The sequence below is a fragment of the Melanotaenia boesemani genome, chromosome 7, assembly GCF_017639745.1.
Source record: "Melanotaenia boesemani isolate fMelBoe1 chromosome 7, fMelBoe1.pri, whole genome shotgun sequence".
Taxonomy (NCBI): domain Eukaryota; kingdom Metazoa; phylum Chordata; class Actinopteri; order Atheriniformes; family Melanotaeniidae; genus Melanotaenia; species Melanotaenia boesemani.
In genome coordinates this window covers 32,982,396-33,009,979 of record NC_055688.1, presented here as the reverse complement: position 1 = coordinate 33,009,979, position 27,584 = coordinate 32,982,396, and the positions used below count along the sequence as shown (strand labels likewise).

Here is a 27,584-nt window from a genome sequence, read left to right as displayed (position 1 = left end):
TTACATAAAAAGTGAAACCTAAGAGTTATGCAGACAATTTTATTTCGTGCTTAGCAGCAGCCCCAAAATGGTTTGCTACTGAATTCTGCTTGTGTGTGTGTGAAATGGGTTTTACAATGTTTTTTGACTAATAAAGGTCACTTACCTGCCGACCAAACACATGGTTTTGTTCTGCTCTAACTTGACTCTCCCCTCATTTTTTTACCTTTAACTTACCTTTACCTTTTACTAGTTTAATGATTGATGACAGGCTATTTTGTTGCATGGAACCACATAGGCCACTGTATGTCATTACTCTTGTACCACAGTTTTTACACACAGTATGTCTTCAAGCAAAAAATGGATTTTTCTTCCTCCAATCAGCATCATTTCACGTACGATTTTATGCTCGTCATGTTCTCATATTCTCCTTCTTGTCGTAAACTACACTGTATTGATTTGACATATTTTATTTATTTATTATTGCAATGTTCTTTTGCTTTTTTTCTTATTTATGCTCTTTGTTTAGCTGTTGTATCGAGTTACTACTTGCTGCGGAAAAGCTCAGTTTCCCGACAGGGATCATCTCATTTCTCCGTCATCTCTCCATAAAGCCCAGCTCTCAGGCTACAGCATACCACATGTCTTAGTAGAATTTACTGTACTCTGGCTCAGCGGTTTTGATTTTCTGCCTCCAAAACAATGCAGCGCCTGGTTGTAAACCTCATTAGAGATATAAATGGGCAGTCAAATGAACTTTGACACCAATCCATTAATTTCATTTTCCTCTTTCCAGCTAAATCACTTGATTAATTATTTAAAAATAAAAAACACAAACTTTGCAGACTACAGGCTTCTACTCTAGACCATCTGTTGTGTCTATATTTGTTTTGATTATTGGAGAGAGGCAGTGAAAAAAGAGAAAGAGTTTCTGTTTCCCATTTAGCTCAGAATATATGATTCTAAAGGGTCTGGTCTATTCCAGACTTTACAGACAGTAAACGTGTCAACAAATGTTTGACAGCTCTGTGTCTAGCTGTCACACTCTGTCAGAAAAAGAACTCCATAGATAGGACGATGAAAGATGTTTGCAGTGCAATGTTTGGCTCTATGGAGGTGTTTACTGATTGGCTTACAGCTGGATGCTGGTAATACACATATTTAGCTTAAACACATCAGCGTAGTTTTGATCAACGTTCGTATTCATTTCATGATTTACAAAAATCTGCAGAAAACAGATACACATGAAACAAAAATAGCCTAAAATAGAGGCTTTTCATGATACACTCCTCATGAGCTCATTACTTCTTGCAAGCAATGGCTGTTTTAGCTGCCAGCTACAAATAAACATTTTCCTGAGATGTTACAGTACCATCACCTTTTCCAAACAATGTTGTTTTTTTTTTGTTTATTTCTTTTGTTTTTTTCTTTGGAAGGTGGGATATTTTAACACTGCACATTCTTTAAGACTACTGGACAAAGACAGAGTGATGAAACCACCCTTGTAATTATCCACTTGTCTACGTTCAGCAACATACTCTTGCATTAATCACATCCTTCAATTTAAACTGCAGTTCGTTCGTGTATGTCGTGGCAATGAGCTGCAGTTAGCAAGCCCTGCCATTACTACAGGAGCTGTCCTCCCCTTTCTAACTGCTACCTCTTGCCATGCCAAACTAACTCTCTTAATAGGAAAACTTCCCCACAAATGTCATTGAGTTTCAAATTACGCTTGGCCATGTTGTTATGTTTTTGCAACAGATGAAAGGAACGGCTGAACATGAGAGTGAAGCAACCCTGAGACTCAACCTATGGAAAGCAAACTCTCTACAATATTACTGCTCACCGATAGGGGTGCTGTGGAGTAGGACTTGCTCCAGGCTACGTCCATCATTGTAGAGAGCGAGGTGCCACGTTCCGGGATCCATATATTCGATGAAGCCCGTTTCTTGCAGGCCGCTCAACAGCAGACCTTTGGGAGCTTTTGCAGTTGACACAGGATCAGTCAAGGACCTGGGCAGGGCTTTCCCATCCAGCAGTTTCACAAAGTCGAACTGAACACAACAATAATAATAAAAAAATATATATAAATTTTCAATACAGAAACATAATGAAGCAGACTTGTTATCCAGCTGGAATGAGCAAGACGGCAGATTCACAAAACCTGCATAAATCAAACAGAAATTTGCAAGCCAAAATTTGTGCAGTGAAGTGTGGCTTCTGTTGGGTGAGCTGTGTGAAACTGAGCTGAATGCTATCAGAAAAATGTTTGAATATAAGTCAGGGAACAGCATTTAATGTGTCTATGCAAAACCAGAATCTGAATGGAAATAAGAAAATAGTGGCTCGTACCACCTTGGCATTGGCTCAAGAACCAACCCTCCACTAACAGCATGGACAGCATGGGCATGCTTTACCACCCAGGTTTTTGATAGAGCCGACTTTTATTTATTCTGTCTAAACCTTTCTCTGCTTGTTTCTCTCCCTTTTCAACTTTCTCCACCACCCTCACCTCCCCCTCTCTTTCTATCCCTCCTCAGTCCTCCTTGAACTAGCAAGCCCTCGCTGAGTCTTTTTCCCCTTGAGGGCTCAGTGTCACACTAGTGTCAAAAACGGCTAATTAGACCTCTTCATGCAGTCGAGAGCAGGGATGCGCTGATGTTAAGAAGCAGATAACTCCAAGTGTGTTGTATTTTTGTCTGTAGAAGCGCTTCCTGCAAGGCGCAGTGCTGCCCTACACTGTGTGCACCTGAGATGCTGATAATTCACAACAACAACAACAACAACAAAAAAAAAAAAAACGCATGTCCAAACTTTTTAAAGTCTATTTGGGTGAGATTTCTGTCCCTGCAGGGAGAATATCTTCTTCCAAATACTTTTCCACTTAGTACATTGCATCACTTAAAGTCCCTGCTTACATCGAGTTGGAGTAGGACAAACAGCCTGATTACTCCGCTGTGTCTAAGAATGGGAAAGTGGTTTTCCATCATCTCTTTTGCTGTGTTTTTAACACAGCTGAACTCACAACTTAATTGTTCTCATTTGCATATTTTCTGTTTCTGTTTTCAGAACAAGTTTAAAATGGTAATTCGTTCACAGCTCCTAACTTCTACCTGTTAAACAAGCAGATAGCAATTCATGCTCTGCTGCACTGACGTTTCGATCAAATTCTTATTGTGTTCTTACAAATTTGCCTCACAAACACGCAGAATATAGTTTACGGACACATGTCTGACGACAGATCTATATTTTGAAATAAAGAAATTGATTTGAATCCACACAGTGATACAAACGTCTGTGTCCTTAAAACATTCTGCGTCTTACTTTAAAAACAGCCTGAGACAGACAGAATTTAAATCATTATTTCAGAAACAAATAACAGTTTTGTCTTCTTAGGAAAACTTCTGTGTCTGCGTGCTAGAAAGATCTTTTTGTGAGATCTAAACTGAGGCACAAATAAGCATATAAGTACTTCTTGTAAGTGTCAAAAATACTTGAGTGTGGATGAAAGACTAAATCTGAGAGAAAAAGGTGTCAGTATGGATGTGAAACAATGCAGCCCATCTGGATAAACAGCAGGCTACAACAGGAGCCAACTCTACCTGAGTGTGTGTAGGCGGGATGTTCCTGCGTCCGTAGACCCCCAGCAGTGCGTTGTGTGAAAGAGAGAGATTGAACTTGACGTAGGTCGGATGATGCACAGTCATATGAAACCTCCAGAAAAGTCCCGGTGGGATCGCCTGGCTCTGCTGAGTTCCGATGTCGACCTCGCCACGGTCAATGGCACGGCCTCTCACCCACTTCTCTGCAGGTTAAAAAAAAAGAAACCAACAGGTGATGCTTTTCAGTCACATACTGTAGATTTATTAAGGTGGACACAAGTTTCTATTCAGTATCAGAGGGAGCAATTAATAACCAACCTGATGTCCTCGAACATCAGCATGATCAGCAGCTCTACTAATGAAGTGAGACTGAATAGACATCCAAATGACTAAGTGCTAGTGAAAACCCTGCTTTTCAAGAAACCATGCTTTGGCAGTCCTTTGGATAGTCTCTGCATGAAAATGAACTGCTTTAGAAAGTCAGTGTTTTGTGTTAGAGCTGTCTACTGGGTCTTTGTCACGCGTTCTATTAGCATCTTCTAACAAGAAAGAAAGGTGTGTGTGTTATCATGCGTGTGAAAGTAAAGAGGATGCTGCTTATGAGAAAAAATGAGCAGGACAGCCACACACACATGTTCACGTGCATTCACAAAACAGCATCTCAGCACACAGATAGTGTCTTGAGTGAGAGTGTGTCTTTGTGTGTGAAGAGAATAGGTCTTTCCAACAATCCCCTGGCCATCAGCTCCTCTCCTCTCCATAAGCCTTTATTAAGCACCAGGCCTGGGTCTTTTGTATAAGGCGAGGATCTCCAGCCCTCTTTGTGTTGGCCTTTATGGAGAGATATATCTCTGCTTCTAAACTAAGATGGAGGAAATACGTTGACAGAGGGGAGCCAGTCGATCGTTACCAACACAAAGGCAGAAGAACAGTTAGGGGCAGATTCATGGATGAGTCCACTCACTCCCAATCTATAACGTTTGCTGTATTACCACTCCATTATGGCGACACCATGCACACCCACAGGCCAACCAGCATATATCACATGTCCTGTCACACAGAGCAGAGGCTAACAGTGAAGGTCTGTGAGGTACTTTTTACCATACTGACAGCGGCTCAGAGAACAGTACTGTTGGTCTGGCTTCTTTTGATATGTCCGCCACTTTGACCCAAAAACCTCTAAACATAATATACAAATAAGTCTTTCATTTCCCATCGGGCCACAATCAAGTTTTAAGGGAAATGTCTCATCAACTTTTACTTAAGTGCCATGATCCTGTCAAATTACTTGTGTTCAGTACAAATTAGTATATATGCCCAGACACTAACCTAAGATAATAAAATGGTAAACCTACTGTGAGCAGCATGTTAAAATTAGGCTGTGCCAACTTCCATTCTCACAGAAGTGCAATCATGCTGTCAAATCACTTCACTTCTCATCTTTAAAGCAAATAGTGCTTTCTTTGATGGGTTTATTGGAGTGTGGGGATTTGATAAGCAGTAACACCTTATTTAATCACTTGTCTTCAAAGTGCTCAAGTGAAAAGGTTATGTGAAGATTGTGAGCACAGTTACCATTATTTAAATCTGCTCCACAATCATGTTGGTACTATAATTGAAGCTATATTAGCAATGGCAAACTCACAGTGCCTTACAATTAAGAAGCTTGAGAAGGATTTGGCCTCATTCCTTTTTTATAGTCTTAATGCATCCAAGTGTTTGATGCAATGCAAAGAACCCATTTTCATCGTTTTCCTCTTAAACTATACACTATGTGCAGGAATTACAGCAAAAACAATGATATTCATACAACTGAAAAAGCAGGTTTATTGAAAGCTGCTGTTAAGAGTGATCAATTTAACTACTAAGCTCGTTTTTTTTTAGCCTGTTTGCACTTTGTTTATTCAACTTCCTGGAACATAGTGCAGTTTTTCCGCAGCATTGGCTGCATACGTTTAAAGTTTTGAAGCTTAAGTCTACCTGAGGCGAATTCAAAGTGGAAAAAAAATATGGAAAATTGAGTTTTGCCCTCCAGTCGGATGTGATGGTTGGTCCCATGTGAATGAATGGAATGAGTGGAATCTGACTGAATTGAATAATTATCACATCTATGCTTTCAAAGTTTCCCACTTCCTATTCACTATGAATTTTGTTGCTAAACTGAATAGTGGGTTGTTGTTTTGCTTTGCTAGCATTAATTGCAGGGGTAGGAGCGGTCAATCAAACTCTACAACTGATTTAATCACTCAGACTTTCGCAATGATCAGGCATGTCCAGCATTTAATTTGAATTGTAACATGACACATTTAAACCTTGAATTCAATATTTAGTTATTAACATCATGATGTATTTCAGTATGAAATGACCATATGTGGAAAAATAAGCTGGACTTTGACTGCTACATCAAAGTTGAAAAGAATTCATTTATTTGAGGACTCTGTTCATCAAGACAACCACCACACTGATTAAAATAAGTAAATCCAGTTTATGACACCATATCGACTTATAATGGTAAAGACTGACTCAGTAATTCATGAGAAAGGTTCAAATTTTTTAACTGGCCATCTCACAGAGCCACTATTTTGGATTGGCTTTTTTAGAGTTTGTAATTCTGCTTTAATATTGCGACCTTCCTTTTCAAAATGTCAAGCAACATAATAAATGCGGAAACACTGCATACCTAATTCACTCTCCTCTAGGACTGAAAAAAGGAAACTAATAAATCTAGTGACTAAATAAAACAAAGCATGGTCTTAGAGGATTGTGGTTATAGAGGGAAGAGGTTATACAAGATTAGAATAAGAGAGAAGAAACAGCGAAGTGCCCTTTATCCGGTTAGAGGCATATTTAAGTCCTGTATTAAAATCCTCCACAAACAGAGTAAGTGCTTGGCAGAACTATGTATGCATTCATAGATTCCAGCCAAGTCTACCTCAACAGTCTGACTCTTTTAATGCTAATCCGCTCTACTGTGCCTGGCCACAGAAATATAAAGGCCAGCAGAGAGATGGATGTCCTGAGGAAAGCTGTCTTTTATTCTATACTAGATGAATGGAACATGAATAGAGCATGCAGTTGGGAGAACACTAGCGGGCATACAGGCGTGCAGGCTGACTGGCAAGCTGACGGGCAGATGAGCAAGCAGGTCCTTCTGATGCTAATTACAGTACAGTGCCTCTCGGCGCCTGATGCAACGAGGGGACAGAAAGTGGCACTCAGGTCAGCCACAAGGCTGGGTTACAGAGGGCGAGTACTAAGGGGTGGGGGATTTAGAGAGAGGGGGTGAAAAGAAGAGATGAGGGGACCAGTGTCAATTTACGGTTGCTGATGCAAGAGAGTAGAAAACCCTCCTTGCTTCTCTCCCATTCTGCCTCATCAATAAAGAGTAATCCTGCAGCTCCACAGAAAAAAGAAGAGGATTGAGGCACTTTGGAAATCCCACATAAACCGAGCATTTCAAGCACTCCTCCGACCCTCGCCAGCTACTCAGATTACTGCTGTCAATCAGTGTGTTATACCACTGTATCCACGCAAAAACCTGAGACCATCCTTTGAAGAGTTCTTTCAAAACAGCAAATCTTGTTTCATTTCTCCATGGCAGATAAAATGAATACATGTTTAAATGAACAAGACAATATGAAAACAGGGAGGTGAAATTCTCTCTCACCTTGCTGTCTTAAGACATTGTTCTGAGAAAAAAAAACACCTGAACGTCACAAGGAAATATTATTTATGTGAAGTAAAGACAAAAATAAGTGGTATTGCATGCGTCTCCTCTTGTGTTTCTAATCATTAATAGGCAGTGAGAGCAAGTAGTGAGTAAAAATGTTTATTTAAAAATGTTAAGTTTCTGCAAAGGGCCAAATGAAGTGTTGTTTAGCTTCTTTGCATCTATCATCAAGCATAATTTAGCCTTGATGGAAATAATAAAAACCATTATTGGTCTGGTACTCTAAAACTCTAAATACCGCACATTGTTATAATGATGCTGCTTCAGCCAATTATACCAGTAGTGCAACATGGTGCAATGCAAGTAATTCCCACCTTAACAAAAATATACCCACAATATGCAAACACAAATAAACGCTGGTTTATTTTCTGCTAAATTAGCTCATAAAAGGTTCCCCAGTCACGAAACATCTGGATAAAAATGATTTTACATATTAACTCTTAACCTCTCTCATTTGTAATGAGTAGCTAACAGCTCCATATTGTTATCCTTCATCTCTCATGTGAAGCCTGTGTTTCTAAAAGTGGGTGTGAGTATACCTGCCCATCCATCTTTCTGTCTTGTGTAGTGTAAGAGTGTGTCTCTGTGTATGTGTGGGTATGTCAGGCCAGCCAAGGAGATGAACTGCATTAGGACTTGGGACACAAGGTCTAATTAATTTCTCTTGCCTACGGCTTATTCAGGTAAAACAATTACACCTGTAATCTATTTTCAACGGAACTAAACTGTCTTTGCAATTAATGTTATTATCCTTCACATTCTAATGAAGCAGAGAACAGACTTAAAATGTAGTCGGGGTCTTGGTGACGGGACATGTCTGAAGGGACCGAACCATGTGTATGTGTGTGAAAGAGTCAATATGGCCTGTATGTGAATTGCACACATACTGGTGCAGACAACATTAATGGTGTTCCGAATGCAAGAGAGACCGAGTTCGCCGCAGGATGAATAAAAATATCATAATGGGCAAGGTCTCTATAATTACTTAGATTCAATTAAGGGCCTTTTGAGCAGGTGGCTTAATAAGCTTTCAGCCTCTCCTCTCTACTGTGCAGCCTAATGAGTGTCAGTCAGAGTCAGGAGAAGATAATGCTCTTGGCCTCGGGGCCTTCCATTATGTCTACCATCAGTCCTCACCTTCATCAGGCTCCGGGTTACATCCCTGACAGACACGTCTGTCTGTTGTTCACAAACTCATTCTCTCCTTGACACTCACATCGTTAATCATTTAACATGTGTAGCACAAATTGACATAAGGATAAACTACTTGAATTTTTTCAACTTCTGTTTGTTTTTTCACCTCTGTTCTGAAAATAGGTGAAATAAATTAATATATTTATGTGCCTCATGAACCAATATTTTGCTTCCAGCAGCAATACAAAACATATCAAAACCTTCTAAGGTGGTTTTCAAGGAAAATATTTGCCTATCACGAGTTTGATGGCAGCAACACATTTAAAAAAGTTGGAACAGGGTCATTTTTACCACCATGTAGCTTCTCCTCCTCTTTTAACAACTGCCTGTTACCTTTATAAGAACTGACAAGATCAGCTGTTGGATCTTTTGGAAAGGAACCTGCCAGTTCTTGCCTGATATATGATAGTAGCCGCATAACAGTTCTGGGTCTACTTTATATATTTTGCATTTCCCAATTTGCCAAATGTTCTTTGGGTTGGTAAATAGTATGGACTCCAAGGTCAGTCTAGCACCTGGACACCGGCACTGTGCTGTTAAAGATGGAGTATGTAGTTGAACATTGTCTTGCTGAAATATGCAATGCCTTCCCTGAAAAGACATCAAATGGGAAAAATATGTAACTCTATACCTTTTCAAATGTGCGAGTTGCCAGTTCCATGAGCACAAACCCAAGCCTATACCACCACAGACGTAGGCTTTTGACTGAGGTCTTTAATTTCATTAAACAATTTCAAAAGATGATAATAAAAAAATAAATAAATAAATAAAGTCCAGAGGATATGGTGTCCCTGATTTCAAAAAAAGAATTTCAGTTCCAATTCCTGTAACCACAGAACTGTTTTCCATTTTGTCCACTTTAAGTGAGAGATGATGATGGCTTTTCTACATCTTCTTCACATATTGATGCTTTTTTTCATGACAGAGTTTTAACGTGCATTTTGGACGGCGCTGTGAGCTGTGTTCCCAGATGATGATGAAGAAAGTGTTATACGTCCATGCAGTGACTTCCATGGCAGAATTGTATTTTAAATGCACTGCCACCTGATCAGGGTCAGAGATCAGAGACATCCGATACTGATTTTCCTCTGTGTTCCTTACAAACAGAAATGTACTTTTTTAATTGTGAAAAGAATTTTTTGATTGGGTATTTTTCATTGAGTACTGTGAAATTTCTCAGAAGTTTTAGACACATTTATCTGTAGATTGCTGAACCTCTTTTTATTTTCAACAAACTGCCTGTTTGGGGTGCTTATTTTTTTTTAAATTTTTTTGTTTTTAATATATACATAATTAAACATGTTCCTGAACTATTGTCTATTAGCCTAACAAATTTCCAGACCTTCATCTAGTTTTTTAGAACCACATACTTTTCCAGGTTTTTGTTCCCCCATCCCAGCCATTTTGAGATGTATTGCTGTCATCAAATTCAAAATGAACAAATAGATGAAAAAGTAAAATGTTACACTATCAACATTTAATATGTTTCTTTGTTCTATTTTGAACTAAATGTTGATTTAAGAAATTTCCAAATTGTAGTATTTAGTTTTTGTTTACTTTTTATAAAACATGCCAACCTCTTTTGGAATAAGACTTGTATTAACAGAGCTTAACTAAAGCTTGTGAACAGGCAGTTTGGGCACATGCCTGGAAAAAGTGGAACAGAACAAACTAGAATGATACAGTTAGATGAAAACCAGTAGGAAGTAAAAGACTTGTTGACTTAATTATTCTTAGACATCATTACACATTTTTCGGACAAATTTTAGACGTCTTTTTTAACATGTAATGGGAACCTTGTTTTTGTTTGTTTTTGGACATTTGAAAATGTTAAAAAATTCAGACAATTCTTCATATCCTTGAATTAAATTAAGTAAAATCAGAGTTACAACTAAGAAACAATAACAAACACAAACAAAGTTTAGAAAGACAAAAGTATCAAGAACTCAAAACACAAACCCTGTCAATTTGTTTGGGGACCCCAAGATTTAAAATTCTTTATGTTAAACAAAATAGTTTTGTGATTAAATTGTGCCTGAAGAAGGAACAATGTTGCACCAAATTTGAAGGAGATACAAGGCTGCGTCTGAATTACCTAATTTTGAACTATTGTCCCCCTATGAAATGATTTAGCCATTTTATAGCTCTGTTTTCAACTAAAACATTTCATTCACTTTACAACAAACTACAAACTCGTCAGATGGGATGCTATATATCATTATTTATTATTAGTAACTAATTTAATAATTAATTTAACATCGTTATTAACAACATGAAATAATATTATCATTTGGTTTTCTGTCAACATCCTACGTTGCTTCTATTGGAAATTCTCGTTGGCTAGGTAGGCTGTTTTTATTTTACGACCGGTAAGTGTAAAGACCGTGAATAAGGACACAGCCGCTGCCTACATTTTCACTGGCACTACACTGACTTCACACTACGTTACCCACCATGCATTGCACACTCTAGAATAGCATAGCAAACCGGCAATGCTCCTTGGCAACAACGCTGCAATCCCGCTCTGAAATGGCAAGTGGAGGTGAAAGGAGAAGAACTGCAGATGCAGCGTGCACATTACATGCTTCGTGTGCTTATGATTACTTGCGGGATTATTACGTAACTGTCTGCAGAAGAGACCAAACATTTCTATACAAGTTATATCTGCCTGCCCTTAGAAAGCAAGTCTGCCACATCGACTTCTAATTTGAAGAGACGTGGAGTTGAAGCATCCATCCAGTTTGAGTCCTCGCCATTAAAAGAAAGCCATTAGGAAAGGTAAAGACCTCCCTATCAACAGTCCCAAATGACTCAGATCACATTGCCTGCAGCCTTCAGGGGCATGACTTACCAGCAACAGGTTAGTTGGCTGGTTACAGGTTTTTGCAGTTCAGTCTTTCACTCACAGTCCTAACTTAAAACAATTGAATTTTACCAAACTTTTAACTACTTCAAAGTTAAAATGGTCAACTATAAACATGAACTATCTACTTCATGAGAGGCATGAAGTTGCACAACACTGACATACATACATATCTATATATCTATAGCTATATATCTATCTATATATAAATATATATATATATATATATATATAGGCTATATCATACATACATTTTAAATAAACAAATACACACACATGTGCACACACACATTTATAAATACCAATATACAGACACATTCATACATATAAGCTGACCTTGTGCTGATGAATAAACTTACGTGGTACTGCCTCTCTCCAGCTGTCCTTGTCTATTCCAGCCCAGCTCTCTGTGTTGCTTGATGACACTATTATGAAACATTATTTTCCTCAGGACTTTTCTCCTTTCTGATAAAGACTTTTATCAAACTGGCTTTGATATCATCGGGGACATTCTACGTACTTGGCATTTTGGTGCACTGAAAAATGGCCAGATGACAATTTTTCTATTATCTGCTATTTCATCTGACTTGGCTGCCAAACAAATAAACATATACACACACACACAAACACAAGCACCGTACACAACGGCCGGAGAGGAAAAGCTATTTAAATGAGCAAAAATTGAATATATTAGGTTTAGTTTTCCCGATGCAGCAGATGTCTCTTTTCAAAGCACCCAGAAACTTACTTATTGATTATGTGCCTTTCATGAATTATTCATTTTATAAATTATTAACAAAACAACAGGAGCAGATTGGAGCAGCTTACTGGTCAGTTAGAAAAATGAGCATGTTCAGAACTTATTTGTGATAAATTGTATATGTTATTATTATTGCATAAGTAAGACAAAGTTTTAGACATGAAAATAATTCAAGCTCCCAATATCATATATAACAATCTGACTTTTCTTATTAATCAGTCTGATTAAAAATTGGTCTGAAATCAATAAAGTTAAAACAGTTAACAATTAGTAATGTGTATAGACATTGCCTTTGAGAGGTAGATTACTGCACTCACTGAGGTCTGACACAGCAGCATGCAGAATCATAATACCCCAATTCAATGGAGGGAGAAAAAAAATGTAATAAAGTTACAACCATGTGTTTTATTGTGTCTGAGTAAAGAACATGTTTGACACATCCCTTTTATTTAAATTGCAGAATATGTGAGCACAGACAGTAGCAGACAAGAAGGTAAATGTAAAGGGGTGAATATGTGGCATGAAAATTTCATGAATATGCTAATTAGCATATGATGCCATCTAGTGACATTTAACAACTTTTTAGCTGACTATCGCTGCCAGAAATAGTTGGCAATGCTGTTTGTTTCTTTTTCTTTTCTTTCTTTTTTACACAGTAATAAAAATATTAAAAGTTTTCACAGTTCACACTGATTTATTCTTTGTAGCTCAATAAGAAACTGTTCCACAAACACGCAGTTAACGCTTATGTAAATGGAAACAGTAAAGTTGAAGAAATTTGGTTCTATATGGGTTTGTGTCATAACATTTTTTGTAATTTATGAAGAGACATTAATTACAAAAAAGAGTGACGTACGTATCCTACAGGCATTAGTTTATACGACACATAACTGAATATTTCACACATACTTATGGAATACTGCTACAGTTAGTTTCTAGACTACATCAGCAGCTGCCCGTCCCTATCGAACAGTTAGTCCTTTACACGGTGAGCACTGAATAACAAGTAACTGAATGTGTGAATTAGTAGATGTTTGAACACAAGCAAACATATATGAGAGTAAAGTTGCCGGTCAAATATTTTTCATTGTAGATCAGTTGGGTGTGTGATAGTAAGTGTTTTCTCAGGATGGTAGAGCAAAATCTTTAGTGATAATGATTAATTTCATTGAAAGATTGTGGAAAAAAACCTTCCTGAAACATCTCTACTAATTCCTTTTGGTATGTAATACTCAAAATAAGTGCTTTGTTATCCCAGTGTTGTTTAAAATTTTGATTCTTTTACTGTTATGTTATCTTGTTTTTTTTTTCTTAGTGTGAACTTTAAATGGCTAAAGACAGTATAGTTTGCATTATGTCTCAAAAATAAAAGACACACAGGAGAAGTTGTTTCCCAAAACCTGCTGCAATGAAGAGAAATGCAAATTTATGGTTTAATGGGGAAGTGTTGTACTGTGTCTCTGTGGTAATTTGACCAATGCACGTGACAATAATTTTAATTAAGACCCCAGGAAATTATATCAACTTCTGAAAAAATGACATAAATGTACCTTTAAACCTAATTGCTATCGCAATAGGCATTTATTCTGTTGTTTGAAATACATTGGCTGTTATATTAGTATTAGAGTAGCTGTAAAACATGGCATTAAATGAGAATATTTAGAAGGTGTAACAGTACCAAAATCCTGTTTAACCCCTTGTGACATACCAATAATAGTACCTGTACTAAAACCAAAGAATATATCATTTTAAAAAAGCAAATCCTAAACTCTTGTGTATTTTTCAGAGATAAAACATTAAATTCTTCTTTTGTACTTAGATGTCAAAGCCTAAGGCGTCAATCTTGTGCTCTAAAAACTGAAAACTGAAGCTACAAACTTCTCTGCTTACTGTCATCTACATGGTAAACAGGGCTGCAGCTTAAAGTGATGTCAATTTTTTTGTTTTCTTCTTTTTTTTTTTTTTTTTTTGCTAAATTGGGATGAATTGTTTGACATGCAGGATGAGTAACAGACAGACAGTTTCTGCTGATGGGCTTTCTCAACTTGAGGCGCTCATGCAGGGGGTTCACTAAATGATCTATACACTCTGCATGTGTGTCTGTGTGTAAGTATATGTGTATGTGTGCATGTGTTACATCCTGAGACTGTATCCCAGCGTGAGAAAATCAATGAGACTGCTGTAACAGGGACTAGTCCATCAGCATTTGCACACATGCACATGCATGCATTGCACTTGCATGCACACTTTCCTCTCTAACTCACACACTCACATATATACACACATCCTGCACATACTTTCTGACTGTTCTGCACACATACACTGCTCTGGCTCACTCCCTTTCCTCTTTCTCTGCACGCAGTCTAGAATATTGATGTGCTCTTTAAGAGCCCTCCTTTCTGTCTGTGTCACATTCCATCCATCTACACACCCTTTCTAACCACACCATCAGACAGAATGAAAACAATTCAGCTCTAACTCTCCTTTCTTACAGTGGTTTATACAATCATCGCAGGGGCTCAGATGGCATTCCACGAGCTCTGCATTTCATCATCTTCACATTATAATGAGACAATATGCTTTTCTACTGTATGTCAGTTTGTATCATTTCATATTATTAATTTATCCAGCGTCCCACGGTGAGTGAAATATTATTCCCAAACTCAGATGTACTTCATTAAGGCAGGGAATCCACTGCCAGAAAAATTTCTTTTCTGAGCACTTCTGCTTTCATCCGCACCAGAGGAATTTCTACGTGTGTGTACACATGTGTGTGTGGCCTTGTCTGCATACTCTTAAGCATGCATGTCAGATAAAGAAACAGAATATTAAAATAAATAAATGAATAAAAAACAGTGTTAGTACATGCACATTTACGCATGCACACCAGCCTGAGGTTGATTATCATGGGGTGAGTGGCAATTAATGTAGCACTAATTAAAAAGCTTTTATGTGTGGCGGCCTAGGAAGGGCTGCTGGTGATCGCTGGAAATTGCAGCAGAGATAGCAAGAAGAACATGAAACACTGCATATGGAGTCTTGACAAGACACTAGCCATATGTAGTTGACATAACATGTCAATTAGTGTCTTGCACAGTGGTGCAATCTGCCTTGTGAGGTAGATTAGATATCTGTTTCTTGGGATAGTGATTCCAGCACTGAACCAACACATCAAACAGAAAGGATATCTTTGAACGAGCCTATCTTCATAGCATTGATGTTGTCATAAAAACAATTCTAAAAATACCTAAACAAGAATACAAGCAGATTACTACCCTCCAATCATGCCGCAAAGCTTGTTTCATCTCTCCCTACTGTGCCATCATATCAAAAACAAGGAGAAACTGATAACCATCCACCTCCAATCAGCCTCTTCAGCTATCCTCATGTTACCACTACTCGGCTGTTACTTGTGTTTATAGCTGTGCATCAAAATTAGGATAATTTGTTAAAAAATAACAAGGGAGCAGTTCACAACGTTGTTTCTTTGTTTTGTAGAGAGATCATTAAAACAGCCTCTAGTGTTGAATGAAATTTTTACTGTTGTGTTTCTTTCTTCTACATCAGTCAATCATTCTAGTCTCCTCCCACTAGTACCTTCATTCCTTTCTTTCTACCGCAGCATGTTTTATCCATTCCGCTCCCCTCAGCCTCCTCTCGCCATCCTTCGCGGTGTAATCTTGGGGATTGTGTGGTCTCTCGGTGTGAGAGGTGATGGGTACAGCAGGATGAGCGTGATAATCTGCCACACTGGATTACAGCCTAATCTCTAATCTCTCTGGCCCTCCTCTTCCTGGGGACCACCTCCGCCGCGCCAATTTCATTAATCTGAGCCCCCTGGATCAGCGGCTTAGCCTTGCCCATTTTGATTTCCCAGCTTTCATCATGCAAAGCAATAAGAGTTGAAACAATAGATTGTTGTGACGCAACACTCAGAAGTGAATTCTGTGACCCCTGCGCGCTCTATTGGAGGATTTAGCTACTGATGAGAGTGTTAATCCTTAGAATGTGAGGATTCATCAAGAAAAGTTGCTTTAGGGGGGTCCCAGGTTGCCTAAATTGCAGCGGGTTGCAGTTTGGCTCACACACTTCTCTGTGCAAGTGGTATACATGGGCTCTAAGAGCTTCCAATGCAATATCCATCAGAGTCAGACCAAGCATGAAGGTTGCTTTGTCCTGCCTGACTTCATGACCTGAAACACTCGCAATTAATGTCCCATATCATGGGGTTAAATTGGTGTTAGAAATTCCTCTGGCTAGTTGAGAGAAGGCAGGAGGGAGAAAAACTATTCAACTCACGTTCTGGCTAAGGGGGGACATGATTAACCAATTACCTGTATTCTCTAATAAATGGGTAATCAGTTCAGGACTGATCTCTGGACTGATGCCTCTCTATCGTATTGGATCATTCATCTTGATGCTTGTGTTTAATATGCAAGTCAGAATCCTAATGCAATAGAAACTGATTGATATTTGGCCAATGGATATACATAGTCGCTCAGCATGCTCCTGACATGTTGTGTAATTGCAATTATGTATATTCATATTAAAATAATTGTCTTGTCTTGGAACAATTTTAATAATTTGGCTTCCATTTAATTAAGGAAAAAATGTTTAAGTGCACTTGCAGAATTTCATTGATAGTGTGGACTGAGAGGAAAACTGAGCTTGACGAAATGATTGGATGTTAACCTGCTGACGATGTCCCATCTTAACGCGTGTATAATCCTGTGTTTTCCTGTGCATAAATATTTGGACAGTGTTTTTCCTCAACATATTCTTTGCTTCCACCATAGATTTAAAAGATTACATGGAAGGATGATCTGAATAAAATAAATATCCATCATACCATCACCTGTTGGCTTGTGGTCTATTCTTTCGAGTATTTTGAAGAAGGAATGTTTAAATCTTGATGTTTGTTGACCCTGATACTGAACCATTTCATTTTAGATGACATATCAGCTGATGCCAAATTTTGGATTTTCTGGCAGTACAAATTGGCAAACCAGGTACATTTAAGCAATTTTAACAAAATGAACTATGTGAAAATTCCTTTAAATAAAAAAGTGCTGCATGGAGTTTTAGTATTAACAAAATTACTGCATGAACTAAATAAACCTGATTTTTAATATACTACTCCTACATTATTTAATGTAACAGTGTAAAAAATAAAACTAGGATATCTAAAACAGGAAAAATATAAAACAAGTTTATACCTGAAGCACCGAGCAGTAACTTTTATAGTGCTGAATGCAGCATATTGTTCCCAAGTGATGCTGAATGCACCATGAAATAGCTAGCTAGCCTGATGCACTTCACTTAAACTTGTTACTGTATCGTCTGTATATCGATGGGGCTGTTACACACTGATTCGGTGGTATTGGTGAGTTAAAACTTTTATTTATGTAATAAAATGCTTGCTGTTGCATATTTTAGTGACACGTTTTAGTGCCATGAAAACATCTACAGGAGTTTAGAATTCAAGTAATATGTATCTCTACTGATTTGCTAATTAGTCATGTGCCAATTATCTCACACTGAAAACAGCCATTGCTAAAACAATAAAGGTCATAACTGCAGTGTACTCTGATCTTAAACCAATTCATCAAATAATGATTTGATCAGGACATTGATATGAGACTTTGAATTTTACAATGAGTTCCTTACCATTGTTCATAGGGGTTAGAGGTGATTTTGCTTTCTCTAATTCTCATCAGCTTAATTCTCATAGGTCAATATATGAAATTAATAGTGAAAGCCGGGGTTTATGGAGCTTATATGTGACGGATGTATTAACTTGCCCACTACCCTGTTTGTGACATCCCAACTGTTCCAGTTATACATGATTCCTAATGAAAGTGTCTAAAAGAAGCACCAGCAGAAGATGTGTGGTAGACTGAGCTTGACTTGCTGTGTGTGCTGGTGACTATATGCTTTGCTATAAAACTTTTCATGTGCTTTAAAGGAAATTAATATGAATTATTTAAACTGGAAAATGTGTTGCCTATTCTATCAACAGACTGACAAAATAGCAGTCATGAATTAATATAATTGGAATGTGACTGAAGTTCAATGGTGTAATAACCTCCTGACCTGTCTAAAAAAAGATTGTCTGTCACTCCCACTGGCTATCAGATGTGTTAGACAAACCCGTTACACACCTAAACTAGAGGAGAATGGCACAGAGTGAACCAGTGTTGTGGATGATTTAATAACAAGGAGATATACGCAGCAGTGTGTTGTGGTCAGTTCCATCCCAACTCACATTTTCTTTCTACACACGTGGAAAACATGAAGACAACCACCCCCTTATCTCCCTGCAAATCAAAGATCTTAAATGAGACATGTCATTGTTCACTGCACTGATTGACAGGTTGTGATTTCTGAGTTTCTGACATGTTCAATGACAGTCTGTAAATGTGAAAACTACGGGAACAGAATATTTGTGTCCCAGCTGAACAGATTTTTTGGATATAGCAATTTTTTGGGGAGGGTCTGCTCTGCCCTAACATGTAATTTTAAGGCTGAACATCTATTTATTTAAGGAAATTACTTTTTAAAGAACATAGTTAAAATCAACTATTTATATCTTAATGACTTCTGAAGGAAACGCATTGGGTGTTTCATGAGAGAAGCTGTTTGAATAGGAATCTTTCTTCAGAAACATCACACAAATTAGCTTTCTGTATGTGCTCAATGAAAGTTTCAAGTTTAATTTAATTTGGTCAACTTAATTATGAAAGAAATTCCCTAGTGATGGTCTGTTTACGTTTCTATGCAAAATTTAACATTTTAAAATAAATACGTGAACAAGAAACTCATGCAAACAAACAGAGGTGATGTTCATGAGGAGTTTGGTATAAGTTTGCAAGTGATAATTAATAAATAATCAATAGATGCAATCATTTTTAAGAAAAAAAAGCAGATGCAAAAAAGAAATTTCAAAAATTGCAAATACAGTCTTATGAATTAGTGGAAATTTATTGACACGTTGAAGAGAAAGCATTTCTGGCAGCAAAGCCAATTACTGTATGTTCTCCAAGTTGTGGGTGAATATGGTCATTTTCTAAAATCAAGAGAGGGCTTCATGATAATTTTTGTTCTCTTTATGTGGAACAATTTAATTCCACACATTCTCCCTCCCCAAAGCTGGACATTATCCACAACATGGTTGTTGAGTTCAGTGTTTGGCAAGGATAGCGGCTAAAGCAGCTTCAAGCGATTGGCTACAGGTTCAGAACATGATTTTTTTTCTTCTAAAACTATCTGAAGCTCCAGTTGATGCTGACTCAATGGACATGACGTGAGCCAGTTGGAGTTCACATAACACCCTTTGGAGAAACAAAAAGCTTTACACCACCTGTTGTGTAAGCATGTGTCATGCTCACACATAAACATTTATAGAAAGTAATGTCGCAGGCCTCTAATTTACCTGCATACTTGTCAGTTTTATTCATAAAATGCTAGAAAGAAAGAAAAACCCCCCAAAAACAGTCAAAGGAAATTATTTGAATTTCATGTTTCCAAATGTCCAACTGCTGTACTACATTTGTTGTGTTGGTACTCATGGGCAAATCATGTCAATACCTGAGTTCAGAACATCTGTTAATATGCGTCATATAGTTTGTGTGTCTGTGGAAGAGTGTGTCAGCTCACCTCTGTCCCCAGCATGTGTGTTTTCAGGGTTGAGTGTGTCCAGCAGATGGATGGAACTAGTAGGCCTGGTTTTGCCACCATCGCCTTGTTGATGGTCCGCTGAGCTCAGGCCGTTTTCATACAGCTGGCTCTCACCGTGCCGCAGATGCCAGGTCAGACCTAACAGGTGGACCGCTACACACACACACATGCACACGAACACATGAATGTGCACAGAAAAAAGAAAAGGGAAAAGAAGGAAAAGCAGACGAAAAGATAATTATTCAAGGCATGCAGGGGGGTGTGTCTAAGTCTCGTTTAATGTCCGTCTTACAGCGCTCATTCTCTTTATGTGCTTATTAGTGCCAGCAAGCAATGGACAATTAGCAGACACATACACAAACACTGTCACACACAGATTCAGTGTGTGTGCATGACCACAGAACGTAGCAGAGGTGAGCAATTAAGGCAGATCTTCAGAGTCGGAGCCCAGGGCTGGTATTAAAGCGTTAACACAGTCTTTTATGCATGACTAATGATGCTTTGAAAGCTGCTGCCGATTCACAATCCATATGGGGCTTTTAAACAACAAAGGATATGGGAGGATACCGGATTCCCCCACCCACTCATAAAAGTGTTTACTAGGACAACAATCCAACATGCTGTCAAATAAGAAAAAACTAACATCTGCCCATTAAAAGTAATTAATTAGTGTCTTGCAAGGTTGTCAATGAAATAAACTGTTCACCTTGCTCTGACCAGTTGTGAAGCTCTATTCACATGGAATTGTACTTGAATGTTGCTTTAGTTGTTTGTTTTTTTGTTTTTTGTTTTTTCTTTGAAAATAAATCTGAAAAGGTTATGTGCCTTTGCTGGTGGGAAGAACAAAGCAAATGAAATACATCTTTGCATTTTTTTTTCTCTCCTGACACATTTGGAGCATCAAACAAAAGCAAAGACTCAAATCACAAAGTTGCGATGTGCTGGTGGCAGTCAGAGGATGGCTGCTGCATGCAGATCAAGGTGAGAAACTTCTAAAGACTTCAAACATCTTCACTGTCTGCTGTCTGTCTGCTGATTGTCGACACCTAAAAAAAAAAAAAAAAAAAAAAAGCACTCGACACAAGCTTGCTGAAGCTCACACAAAATGGTTGCTTGGAAAAACAAACCCAACATTATGAAGAGTAATATAAAAGATTGCCAGCACAATCATACAAGTTCTACAAACAAGCAGTTGGCATTTAATACCTTTTTTTTTATCTTCCTGCAGGCGTATGTGGACACCCCCTACATGTGCATACACACCTACCAGCTTACCCCCACTCAATCCCCAGCTGATGAGCAATACCTAATTAAAACTCCAGATAGTTCAAAGCCATTTGCAGTTATTTTCTATTGAAGCACAGGGAAAGAAAAAAAGGGACAATTTTCTCTGAAAAATACAGCAAATCTATGATGAGCTCTGAGAGTTGAAGCCAACGTGGTCCCTTGCTGTGCGCTGTCATCTATTGGGATCTGCAAATCATACATTTCAGCAGAGCAACTTCTGAGCAGCTCGAGCCACTGTTGGTTTAGCTATCTACTCATGCACAATACGAGCTCTTCAAAGCAGAACACTGGCGATTACCAGGGCCACAAGAGAGACGGCATGCATCATTTAGTTCAGACTAATTGAACTGTCAGCTGTGACGAGACTAGACGTGGACATGCACTTATTCTCTACTCCTCTCTCATTTTAAAATATTTTTCTGTTCTCTTTGCTGTCTTTGTCATATTTTATTTATTTATTTTTTTATTTAAAGATGCAGCATCAGGGGTTTCCTAATTAACACACTGCGGAAAAATTAGTTGTGATGACTCATTCTGGTGCTGGGGGGGCAAAAAAAAAGTACGACAGACAGTAACCCAGTAAGTAAATTCTGTTTTATCCATTCTACTGGTACAGAATAAACTACATCATTAGCAGACTGGAGGAAAAAAAAGTGGAAGTTGAAAGAATATCATAAAAATATAGAGATGATTCGCACAACCACATTTTATTTAAGAGTGAATGATTGAGAGACAATCCCAGTGAGATTTCTTTTAAACTGCTGGCCGTTATCAACTGTCTTCATTAGGATTAAACCTAAAATGTAGAATTGCACCTGCAAAAGTAGGTTCGCATTCATCATCACTGTTTGTACTGCATTACATTTCCCATTGGAGTGGAACAACCTATCATAGTTTCATAAATTAGTCTGTAAGAGTGCTCAGTGAGGTATGACAAGTTATTCCCAAACAGATATATTTAGAATTTCCACCATTCAATCTCACATGCTCCATATTCCCCTCACTTCCCCTCATCTGAATTGCATTTCTTACTCCCCTTGTTCTCCATTGCCCCCCTTTTCCCTCCACCCCATACCTCCGTTAGCCAAGTATTACCCACTCCAGTTATGACTGCAGCAACAGTCCTCATCAGTTCTCTTCACTACTCCATGCCTTCTCAAAAGCCCTTCGGTCCCTACTTCTGCTCATCACTCTCTTGTTTTATGGCTGTTAACCTGATGCTGGAACACTTAGAATCTACAGACACTGAGCGCATGCATATGCACACACACAAATTCAAATCACTTGGTATTTAAGCGATTACTTAAAGAGTCTAAGGGCTAAGCCTTTAATTTGGGTTTATATTGTTTTTTTACTGGCATTTTCTGTTTCAAATTTCCAAACTGTTCCAGACTCAGATGTATAGATTTCTGTCATATTTTTGGGCCATTTTTGTAATTTGAGTAGAAACATTTACTTTAGATGTTTTTTCAGTGACTCTGTAATCCAACTGGTGATTGTTTAGTTGCCAAATTTTTGCCAGAAGATTGTAGTTTTATGTACTATAATTCATAGTTATCAGTTTACAACCAAACTACGCTTTATTTGAGCTCCAAGAAAAAAGGGAGCAACACGGAAAAGCACCCATACCTTTGTCTCTAAGGTGTATTACAAAATTTTGGCATATTTTTGGCATCCCACAATGAATGTCATTTTAGCATCTGTCTTGCATCTATCTATTCTCTGACCTCTCCCCAGCTATTAAAAGTCAGACTGATGTTGACTCTGTCACGTGAAGCCCAGGCGGTAACCTCCTGAAAAAATACATGCGAAATGTGAAGCATACGCGGAAGTGCAAAAAATTGGAGTTCACCCCTCATCCACTAAGGGCTGGCTCCAAAATAGAGCAAATCCCCATAGACTCCCATGTTAAAAAGACCATCTTCACAGCAGAAATAAACATGCTTAAAGCCTGAAAACCATTTTAGGATTAATAGGTCAAATTTACCTTCATGACAACTGTGACGGGAATTAATTTTTTTCTAACTCATCCATTTGGATGCTATTTAATCTTGAAATTTGGCATAATTAGAGGCGTGTCCTTTTGATTGACAGGTATCCAATATCTGCGTCAAGAAGGTAGAGTGCAGCACAACCGTGGTTTTTAGCCGGCTAACAGCACGCCTTAGCTTTAGCTCGCCTACCTCCGTAAACTGGTTAGCTACTGTTAGCTCTGGGTTAGCTCAGTTAGCTCTTAGCTACAGGTAGCTCATAGTTTGATGGGCGTCAATCATTCACCCCCACCTTCACAGTCCCCCTCTCAGCTACACCTCTTTGCCCATTTTTGGATTTTCTGGGAATTACGACACGTGTGACGCTGCCAAGATGGCAACGGTGGGAACTGCCCAATGAGCTTCAGTTCAGCTCTTCAGAAACCTACGGAATATGTCACAGAGGCTCCGTCCATCTTTTATATACAGTCTATGGTGAAGCCCCAGGCTGGAATAATGAATGTCAGTGTGTCACCAAGTCAGAAGTACAGAATTTAAAGGTCAGAAGCTTAAGTGTTGCTTTAAAGAGAATGCCAACTCACAAACCTTCTCAACATACCTCTTGTTTTTTGTGTAATATATAAGTGAGAAACAAAAGTCTGTAGTGAAAATCCTCACAGGACCATAGCACCGAATTGAATAGCCCTGATTTAGGGTATACAGTATAATATAGCAGTATTTATTGGACACAAATTGATATCATGGTCTTGTAAAAGTGATATTGTTAGAAGACGCCCAGTTCTTAGCCTGTTTAAGGTTAAACAAGGGAAAGTTTTAAGTTGGACTCCCTGCAGTTGGACTTAGCTCTGTGTAACGAGGACAATATGTGGCTCATTTTTAGTTTAAGTGACTGTCGCCATTGGATCACCATTACCATCAACATTTTGTGTCGAGCCAGTGTACTCATGGAAAAGAACTTTTGTTTGACATGTCACAGGTTATACAGGTTACACAGAAAAAGGAGGTTCAGATTCATTTTCCAATTTCCTTGTTAGCATGGTGAACATATCTGACAATTCAACTGGTTTTGTGAAATAAAAGTGCTGTGACAATATTAGCATTTTATGAAAACTTCTTAAATGTTCAAGTATGTACACTCGGAGTGGCTGCATAAAAAGACGTAGCCTTCTAAAAAAAGACAACTGAAAAAAATACACTTGCACTTTAAACTTACTATGTGACACTAGTCACCATGCTGCATTCTATTAATTGAGCAGCAGGGGGCGACACATGTGGTTGGAACACTGAAATTTGTAATTGATGAGAAAATGGCTACTTCTTACTTGGACTGAGCCTTCTTCTAAACAACAGATTTTTTTGTGAGAATATGATCCCATTTAAGGCCCATTTATGCTCTTTAAATAAACTGGTACATCCATGTCAAACGTCACTGCCCATATTTCTCCAACTATTCTTTACATGGGCATGGTTGTTAGGTGATACATTCACCAGAGAGCATAGCATAGATCAGAGTTCACTTCCAAGTTCCAATGTCAGTTTCAGACAATAACAAACATGGCAACAGTGGAGGAAATCATACCTCTGTCCCAATTCATGGTCTGCACACTTTGGAGTCAGTCTGTCGTCACACTGTACACTTCGGAGTGTGCAGACTACACGGGCTACATAATGATTGTGAGCATTTTTTTTTTCTATTTCTGAGATTTCCTGAAAATATTTATCAAAATCTGTCTATAACTTTTTGAGTAATTTTGCTAATAGACAGACAGACAAACCAATGCCCCTGAAATATAATCTGTGCCTTGGCAAAGGTAAATATTTCTTTCTGATTAAAGATTCCAGCTGACATGTTGACACTTGTGTGATGGAAAGATGTAATACAATCACTGCTAACTTGCACAATGTGTATTAATTAGGAAGAAGATGGCAGGGAAGAAGATTTGTTTATTTCAAGCATTTTGTCTATCAAGTTGCCCAATAATCCTTAATTCTTTCAGTTTCCAACAAAAAGATATCCATCACAGTCCAGTTTTATTTTGCTGCTGTCACTTTTCAAGGATTTCCTGAAACTTATTATATAACCTCACCCACATGGGTCAAGCGTGGGCGGACAGTAAAACCACAAAAACGATCGGAATCAGTGTATGCATGGTTATTTTTTTTCCTGTTAATCCAGTAGTAACACTGCTTAAACCACCAATCTTGATCAGATTGAAAATTCTTTCCGAATGAGGTTGATGATGTGTTTACACCTCAGCTTGCTATGGTTGGGTACGCATCCACAAGTTCTCAGAAAACGGACTGAAATACAAATGAAATTGATGCAAAGGATAGACAAAAGGTTCCATCCTAATGCATTTTAAACATTGAGCAAAAATGAGCCCTTAGGGTCTGAGTCCTCAGCATGTAGACCGAACCACAAACTCTGGAAAATAATGTGCAGTTTTAGTTTGTTTTCTGCGCAGATTCTGCCACAGCCACCCATGGTACTCGCGCACCTTTTTTTCTTCCCATTCATTTACTACAGGTAAGCTGGAGTTGACTAGATAAAAGAAAGAAAAAAAACCAAAAAAAACATGAGCAACCACTGAACATTTTTATTTCGACCTTGGTAATATCATTTTTGACTTACGGGCCTTTTGCTCTTATTTCTCCTGTGCACAGATGGGAATGGCTCAGTTGTCACAGAGAAATGTTGTAGTCCTAATTTATATTATTGTGCATAGACCCTGTGTTTGTTATTGTCAAATGAGCAGTGGCATAGGTCCTATCTGGCTTAATAAAACAGACACAAATAAAGGCCTTGTGCACATAAAAATGTAAGGAGAGCTGTGAAATAGAACTCCCACGTAGGGTTGAATTAATCTGCAGGAGGGTGTTGATGTCTGCCCTTATTTTTAATCTTGCTTCAGTAATGTAGGGCAAACTGCCAAATAAAGCTGTAATTTCATACTGCCACAAGAGACAACCTGGAATTTAGCAGTTTAAAGACAAAGCTTGACAAATTTTGGCAAATACACTTATTTGCTATCTTGTGAGGAGGATGTATGTTTTTCTAATATAAAGCTACAGTTAGCTTGGTTTACTGTTTACAACTAACTTCTATAAAAAGGACTAATTTGTGGTCTTGTGCAACTAAAACACATAGAGTGCAGGAAGAGGGTGTGACTGTTAACTGTCTCATACTTTCAAAGTGAAGGCATCTTCCAGTCAGTAAATTGTTTGCAACCAATAAATTACCAGGACACTCGTGTTTCTTAACTGTGTTTTTGACATCATCAAAACAACTATAAAAGGGGGGAATCTCTAGTTCTTATCCAATCTAAGTTATTTTTACTTCCCAACTTTCAAGCTAGATTTATCCTTTCCATGGACACATGAAATACATGTACAATCCCACAGAAACACACTCGGACACAGCATGCAGCCAGTTATGAGACCAGCATGTGCTCAGCATGACCCTTCACTCTACCTCTCTTTTTTCCATCACCCATCTATTCATCTCTCTGTCTTTCTGTCTTTACGTCCATCTTTTTCTCTTGTGGTTTTAAAAAAAGAAAAAAAAACACACACACACATATAACCGACACACATTAGAGGCAGACTCAGAGTGAGTCCAGTCATTATAACTGGAGAAGGAGAAGCAGCACAGTGGCGACAACGAGCAGCAGTGCAGAGAGCTAACAGGCCGAGGCCCTCGCGCACATGAATCATTGATCAGTGTGACAGTGAGATGACTGCCAGAGGTAATAGGCTGGCACTGCTGTGAGGGGGCTCTTGCTGTACCCTCGCTGCTGGCTACCCTGACGTGATGTGGGTTGAGGATGAAGCAGGCTGAGGTGAAGAGTGCAGGATCAGGAGAGACTCAGACAGTTCACTGTTAAAAAATAGAGTTGCTTGATGTGGATTTTACAGGTTCGCTTAAGCTACACAAGAATCCCGGTGCTGGAGCTGTGAGAAAGTTAGTCTGCAGAGAGAAAAGCCATTCAAGAAGGTTACTGTACATTAACAGCTTTATAAGCTGCACATTTTTATCCTGACTGTACTAAGTGGCAGCTCTGAAACACTAAATTCTCTAAACTGTTCTTTCCACACAGCCAAAGCAAAAAAGCAGAGTATTTTAGCTGGTACATGTACCTGTAATGCTAGCTTGCAGTAAGCTGTTACTGCTGTTGTCGTCAGGCATGTGTATGCTTCCAGATTAGATAGAAATGATTGCAGGCTCCAGCGATGATTAGATTTCACACTTGTGGTGAGAAAAAGAGTAGGAGATAAAGAAAATTGTGTGTTTGTGTGTGTTCCGTTTGAATGCCTGTGCTACACTACGTGTTAGTCCTAAGCTAGGCTGCAGGGCACAATGGGGGAGACTGTGAATATACTGTCCTATCAATAAGCATTACAGCCAAGGTAGCAGTGAAGTCAGTTAAAAATGATTTATCAATACTCCAAAGCTTAATTGCTCCTCTTGCTTGTAGACATATAGCCAACCTCCGACTGTATT

The 27,584-nt window shown here is 38.4% G+C and overlaps 1 protein-coding gene across 1 annotated transcript in view; it reads right to left on the bottom strand.

Moving 5' to 3' along the window:
• Positions 1 to 27,584, bottom strand: part of tenm1 (teneurin transmembrane protein 1) — a 218,828-nt gene that overhangs the window by 101,938 nt on the left and 89,306 nt on the right. The window contains exons 6-8 of the mRNA XM_041990455.1: positions 19,785 to 19,958; positions 3,582 to 3,784; positions 1,826 to 2,033 (exon numbers count right to left, since the gene is read on the bottom strand). Coding sequence (XP_041846389.1) covers positions 1,826 to 2,033; positions 3,582 to 3,784; positions 19,785 to 19,958 — 585 coding nt within the window. The remainder of the gene's footprint in view (positions 1 to 1,825; positions 2,034 to 3,581; positions 3,785 to 19,784; positions 19,959 to 27,584) is intronic.